General features: G+C 34.1%; 1 protein-coding gene across 10 annotated transcripts in view; it reads right to left on the reverse strand.

The window, feature by feature from the left end:
- LOC306863442 (receptor-type tyrosine-protein phosphatase mu-like) overlaps window positions 1-7,500 on the reverse strand; it is a 234,528-nt gene that overhangs the window by 16,195 nt on the left and 210,833 nt on the right. For all 10 annotated transcript variants that reach the window (XM_079406771.1, XM_079406777.1, XM_079406776.1 and 7 more), the window contains one exon: window positions 5,124-5,160. In XM_079406771.1, the coding sequence (XP_079262897.1) occupies window positions 5,124-5,160 (37 nt within the window). The remainder of the gene's footprint in view (window positions 1-5,123; window positions 5,161-7,500) is intronic.

Here is a 7,500-nt window from a genome sequence, read left to right on the forward strand (position 1 = left end):
TTTAGATATACAGTGTCCTCCATAAATATTGGAACAGTAAAGACAAAACTGCTCTGTTGGCTGTGGAGTCAAGACATTTACAAATATGATTAAAAGATGAAAACTACAGAATGTCACATTTATATGCATTTGTTCTTCTGATTTTAGTCTGAAATGTGACTCCTCCAGCACATGAAGCCATTAAACAGTCCACTGAACATAATCCAGAGTGACACCGGAGCAGAAGTCATGAAGCCGCGGCTCTTTGTTGGATTATGGGACGTGTTTTCCAGCAGCGGAGCTCAAACTTTCAAACGCCTCGTTCATAAATGCATGCAAACGAGCAGCAACAGATGTGCGTCTGTGTTTCCATTAAAGCTCCAAATCAACTTAATAAGGGCAACATGTAAGTCAGCGCCCGGTAATAACAGCGCAGTCGAAGGAATTAAAATCACACGTTTAATTAATTCTAATTAGCATTGTTTTTAATCAACAAGCAAATTCCAAAATGACTTTTGACAAGCTAATTAGCTCATGCAAATCTGCGCTCACGTTCTCCGGCGCTGATGCGTTCGCTCTGAGCCAAAGCCCAAAGCAAATTGCATGCAGCAGAAAAAACACGAGCAAGAAGCAAGATTTTACATATTCATACGCACACATAAACAGCGGCGTTAGCAAACACTCGTGTCCTGGAGAACTCTTTACCCATGACTTTGCTCGTGGGTGAGCTCTCGTTATCGTCTGAGCCTGACGAACTTAATTAAGATCTGTCAAAACTAGACGCCTCTTAATCACAGTAATGTACTGGATCCTTCCTGATGTGCTTCGTTTAATTACATTTATCAATGTGAGCAGTGCAGATGACCATCAGACCAACAATAAACACTTTAACAGTATCTCAGCGGCTTCTCCTAGTCAGAAATGAGATTAAATGGAGCCTCTTGCTTCTCAGATGCAAGATATGTCTCATCAATAAAGTTTCAAACTGTGCTCTGATTGGCTTGCAATGAAATCAATCATTTATCATCAAATTCTGCCACTTATCTCACATAATCTCACATGTGTCTCCTAAATAAAAAGTCAAAAGCAAAAAAGAAAAAGAAAAATAAGATCTCGTTATGATCTCAAACATCTCTCATCAAATTTTTCCACACTAATTTTATAGATCTATAACAATTCTCAGACTCATTTGTGTCTGTTTGTATTGTAAATACTGTTAGGAATTTTAGGAGAAACATCTGAGACAATGTTCTTACTTCAATAAATATGATGCATGAGCTTTAAATCTGAGCAAAACCGTCTACAATCTCACGTGATGTAATGATAAACTCTTAGTTCTCCTGATATGTTGTAGAAGCATTCACACTCTTCAACATCTCTACATCATCTCAGCTGTTTCTCCGAGACAGAAACCAGATTAAACAGAGCCTTCTGAGATGTGTCTCCTGAGCTATAAAAGAGATGAGTCTGAGCAATAACATCTATAATCATAATGATAAACTCTTTGTTGTAGAAGTATTCCCTACGAGAAACACACGCAGCGTTTAGATAATCCTTAAATAGCTAAATCCTAAGCGTAGATGGGATCTCACGTCCAGACCGCACCGGGAGAATTGCGCTGACATTTGCTGTAATTTGCTGATCCTCTAAGCGGCTCGCTTCAGTCCGCTTCAGCTGTAAGTGGAGTCAGCCAACAGCAATTACTGCTCGAGCGCTCAGCGGGAAGAAGACTTTAGCGGCGCGCTGCTGTCAGGCCGCTGTTCCCGCACCGGGGGACTAATGCTTTCATCGTTCTAGCAAGCTCGTTTCAATGAGACCTCGGGGATTCGGCACGGCAAAATTATTCCCATTTTTTCAGCCGTCGTAGAAGACGAGTGCAGCTGCTCGTCTGACGCTCATGTGCGCTGCATTTATGCACGACTCCAGTCGTTTGCTCACATTGTGCAGGAACATATTCCTAGTGTAATTGAGCCCTGGACTTACACCGTCACTGATTCTTTTAAGTGGAGGGAACTTTTAATGATCCCTCTTCCATGTTTCATCTGTGCTTTAATACATCAGTGTCCTGAAATAAAGATTCTCCATGTTCAGAGTCATAATTCACACAGAAATGCAAATTCTGTCATCATTTACTGACCCTCATATCTTTCATACTTTCTCAAATCTTTACTCAAAACAAAAAGATTTGGTTTTTTTTGTATTTCACAAAAGTCATTTGTACATTAGGGTTGCGCAACTGATTCAAAATAAATAAAATATTTGTATTGCAATTTTATAGCTGTATTGTAAAATAAATACTTTTTCTTTAAATACTTTTACTTTTTTTTTGTCAGTATGAATTTTTATATGTGATAAATTATTATAAAACCATCATAAAACTAAATATAAAAAAAAAATAACATTACTTTTTCCTCAAATACTTTTACTTTTTTTTTTTGTCAGTATGAATTTTTATAAAACCATCATAAAACTAAATATCAATATAAATATTCAATTAATAGTCAATATTATTTTTTATTTTTACAGTGAAATATAAAACCGTAGTATTTCATATTTTGCTTAGTATTTTTATGTAGTATAATCAGCCCCACAAACAAACACAGCATACTTGGAGATTTTTTAGTAAAATCACTAAATAAATACAAAAATTGCAATTTAAATTACAGTTGCAGTAAACTTCTTATCTTCTTATTTTTTCACCAAATCATGAAGGTGTGTAAATGATGACAGAATCTTCATTTTTGAGTAAAAGGAATTTTCCTAAATATTTTATGAGGAATTACAGCTTTCAAGCTCTTATAAATGACGAACAAGTCATCTACCTTCAACAGTAGAATGAGAGAGTGTATTTAAAAAAAAAAGAAAAGAAAAGAATAAAACAAGACAAATTACTCTAAGAATCACTCATATGCAAAATACAAACAAGTAAGAAAAAATAATAAAGTAAATCTAATCTTCCTAAACCTGCAGAGCTGAATAAACGAGGAGGAATCAGTGTGATGTTCACGGCCGCGTCTCGCTTTGATCTGAGCAGCTTCAGGCTTGTTAAATCTTTTTCTGTTCTTGTCCTGTTAAAACTGATGTTCCTTTGAACGTTGGCCTGTAATTGAGGAAAACGACTACGGTTTCTCCCACACGTCATTTACTGAGAGACCCGTTAAACTCATTAAACAGGTGAGATCACAGAATACACTGCTAAATTATAAGAAGTGTTATAATGGAATTATATTATAACACGCCCACAATGGAATCTCATTGGCTGTTTAAACTCTAAATGAGCTCTGATTGGCTGATTTTGAAGTCTGTGCTGTGTAGTGTGTGGGACTGGGTTGTAAACGGCTGCTGGACGGCACACAATGAAAGGACAGAGAGGGAGTTAGTTTAGTCGCTGGTGTCCCTGAGGACGAGCCAGGATTCGCTCCAGTAAACAGGTAATTACGCCGCTCCAGCACAGCTAAACCAGTCTATTAAAGGAAGCGATTGCGTTCAGAGCGCTGGAACTCACCGCAGTCTAGAAACATCTCACAACAATTAACTAGCAATCAGACACGGCCTCCAGGGGCATGCTGGGAGAACGCATGCGCTGACAGCCAGATTAGGCCAGACACATAGCGGCTAATCCATTTATTCTGTACTAAACCCCCCACAACAACAACAACAACAGATGATTAATTGTTTCAAGACGCCGTTTCAGCATTAAATGGCTCAGTGTGTGTGTGTGTGTGTGTGTGTGTGTAACAAGTTCTAACACACATCAGTCTAAACTTTACAAACTGAAATGGTTTAGATATTATTTGGTCGATCGGACTCAGTGTTCAAGTGGAGGGTCCCAAATCTGATTTTCTAGATATATATGACCCTGGAGCACAAAAGCAGTCATGAGTAACACAGGTATATTTGTAGCAATAGACAACAATACATTGTATGGATCAAAATGATACATTTCTCTTTTATGCCAAAAATCATTAGGATATTAAGTAAAGATCATGTTCTGTAAAGATATTTAGCAAATTTCCTACCACAAATATATCAAAACTTAATTTTTGATTAGTAATATGCATTGCTAAGAACTTCATTTGAACAACTTTAAAGGAGATTTTCTCAATATTTAGATTTTTTTGCTCCCTCAGATTCCAGATTTTCTAATAGTTGTCTCTCGGCCAAATATTGTCCTATCATAACAAACCATACATCAACGGAAAGATTATTTATTCAGCTTCCAGATGATGTAGAAATCTCAATTTTAAAAATATTTACCTGTATGACTGGTTTTGTGGTTCAGGGTCACATATCTTGATAAATGTAAAGGGGTTCCCCAGGGTTCCATTTTGGGACATATTTTGTTTTCTATTCATATAAATGATTTGGGTAAGGACACTCAAGCAAAAAACACTTTTATGCTGATGATACACTTATTTATACACTTGCTTAAATTTTAACACAGGTGGTGAAGGAGCTTCAGACTGCATATTAGTCACTGGAAGTGCTCTGGTGAGCTTATAATTGGTTTTAAATTCACAAAGTTGTTGTTGTTTTTTCTTTCCAAATGCTCATTCACAAGTACTTGATAATCTTAGTATTTTTACATCTGATGGTAAAACTACTGAAAGAGTACCCTCTTGCAAGTACTTGGGTATTTGGACTGACGATACATTTTTATTCAATGTACATATTGCCAATCTAATCAGGAAGCTTAAAGTGAAGCTTGGCTTTTATTTTAGAAATAAATCTAATTTTACGTTTAATGCCAGAAAGAAACTTGTAGAAGCTATCTTCCTAACTGTGCTCTATTATGGTGATTTATGCATGCAGCCTCTTAACATGCCTTGATTCAGTGTACCATGCTTCATTTCGTTTTATTTCCAATACAAAATCCAGTCCTCTTCATTGTATTCTATATGAGATGGTGGGTTGGACATCAATAATCATATGTAGAAAACACCACTGGTGCATTTTTACATAAAGCAATGTTTGGTAAACGTCCATCTTATCTCGGTACCCTTCTTTGTCTTGCTTCCTTTGCTTTTTAATGGACCACGTGTTTCCTATTATGCATCTCAATGAGACTTTCTGGTTAAATAAAGGTAAATAAATAATAAATAAATAAAGTTTTTCAGACACAAAATAATGACCGTTTGTCTTACCTTGTGTGGCGATGTAGTGATTCGGTCGATGGTAGCCCTATAAAAACAACAAGAACCATAAAGCATTACATCTCGGAACATGCAAAAATTAAATTTCAGCTACATATCATAAAAATCTTAATATTTGGGTAACACTTTACAATAAGACTCCATAGTTAACTACATTAGTTTTTATTTTAGTTTTAGTTAAAGTTTGCCATCTATCTATCTCTATCTATCCATCCATCCATCCATCCATCCATCCATCCATTCATCTATATATATATATATATGTGTGTGTGTGTGTGTGTGTGTGTGTGTGTGTCTATAGCTGTATTTTAGTATTCTATATGTATTTATAAACTAAATGAAAATGAGAGATGTTGCTCTGTCAACTAGCTGAAATAAAATAATTTTTGAGATATTGTTTACTATTGAAGTTTATTTTATTTCAAGTGACACGAATGTGTTTGTTATGGTTTTAGTTTTAGTTGACTATAATAACCCTGGTAATAAACGCATTGGTTTACAGTCATATTCTCGTCACTGGCTGATATCTACAGTAATTCCTCAGCACAGATTGTGGGATTATGTTCAGAATAGGCTCAGTGTCTGTGGGATTCGGTTAATCCGCTCATTTCATTTGTCATGCGCCACACTCTTCCTCCTCTCCGCTCCTCTTCCTCCCATCTCAGCGTATTTAACTGTAATTAGCGTCTGGAAGAAAGACGACGCATCTATCAGCTTCTCTCTTTATCTTTATGCGGCCCAGCGTGAAATGTGTTTATTTCTGAGCCGGAGAACTGAGAAAACCGTCTGTTTACACACCAGAGAAACGCCAAACACACCTGTGTGTGTCAGACCAGGCAACCTTTCATTCTTTACAGAACAGCTATTATAAAAATAAAACACTTTTTAGTGCTAGAACTATAAGAAGTTCTAAAATGGTGTTTTGGTTTGTGTTTGTTCACGTTAACTGAACACCAAATGAAGATAGACCACAAACTTCAACTATATATTTAATAATTTAAGATTATAATATATATATATATATATATATATATATATATATATATATATATATATATATATATATAGTATCTTTATAAATCTTTACTGAAACTAAATTTTAAAACTTTTATTCCAAACACTAAACTTGTTTAGATGCTAAAATTGTATTATATATATTTAAATATGTATTTTATAAATCATATTACAATTACTACAGACTAACCTCAACCTAAAACTCAAATAATAATAATAATAATAAAAATTAATAAATAACAAAATAAAATAAAGCATAGTTTGCTTTATTTAATTTTTTTTAACCTTTATAAATAAATAGAATTTAGTGAACAAAAATAAAACTTCTTTAGATGCTAAAATTAAAAGCTAAAATGTATAAATTTGCTAAAATGGTGTTTTGGTATTTACCTTTATAAATTGACTGAATTTAGAGAACAAATAAATACAAAAATAAATATACAAAGCTTTTGTAATAAAAACAAAATAATTCATTTTTTTACATGCAAAACTATACAAATTGGCTGATATTGTGTGTTTGTTATATATATATATATATATATATATATATATATATAGTTTGTTACAATTATTACATACTAACTCTAATCTAAAACTCCTAAAGAAAGTATTGTTTACTTTATGTATGAATAATTCCCATCTCTATACAGAAAGCTGGTCACATTGAGCTGAGCTCTGGCTAAAGTTGATTAGGAGTAACTAACGAAGCCCTGACTGGACTCATGAAAGATTCATTGGCTGCGTCTGGAGTCTGTGATTCTGAAGATGAACTCGTGTCGTGTTGAGAAGAGTCAGAAGTCTTTATCAGAGCTGATGGATTTCAGGGTCAGGGTTTCTCTGCTGAATGTTAAAACCACACAGAAACACTTTAATGATCTGCTCAGAGAATTCATCTCCAAAACAAATCATTATTATTAACCGCCTTCTGCTTCTTCACTGATCCGCCTCATTTACCCTCAACTTTACCAGAGTAACACAGACACACCAGTAAACGTCAGTAAAGGGCAAGTTCATGCACAAAATCATCATTCTGTCGTCATTTACTCACAGTTTTGCTCCAGACCTGTTCAGTTTTACTTCTGTGAGGCAAGACATTTAGCAGCTGCTCTTTCCACGCTCTTTTCTATTTCATTTTACAATTCTGAATGTTTGCATAATAAATATTATAATTAATAATAGTTATCATATTAATATCATACATAAATAAATCTATTTATATGTAATTATTTAATTAATTATTAACATATAAAAAACATTAAATATATACAATAATAAATAATAAAAATACATGTATTAATTAATATTAAATTGTTATTAACATAACATGAAATAATATAAAACAATTTTTTTTTTA

Source organism: Barbus barbus, assembly GCF_936440315.1.
Source record: "Barbus barbus genome assembly, chromosome: 44".
NCBI lineage: Eukaryota > Metazoa > Chordata > Actinopteri > Cypriniformes > Cyprinidae > Barbus > Barbus barbus.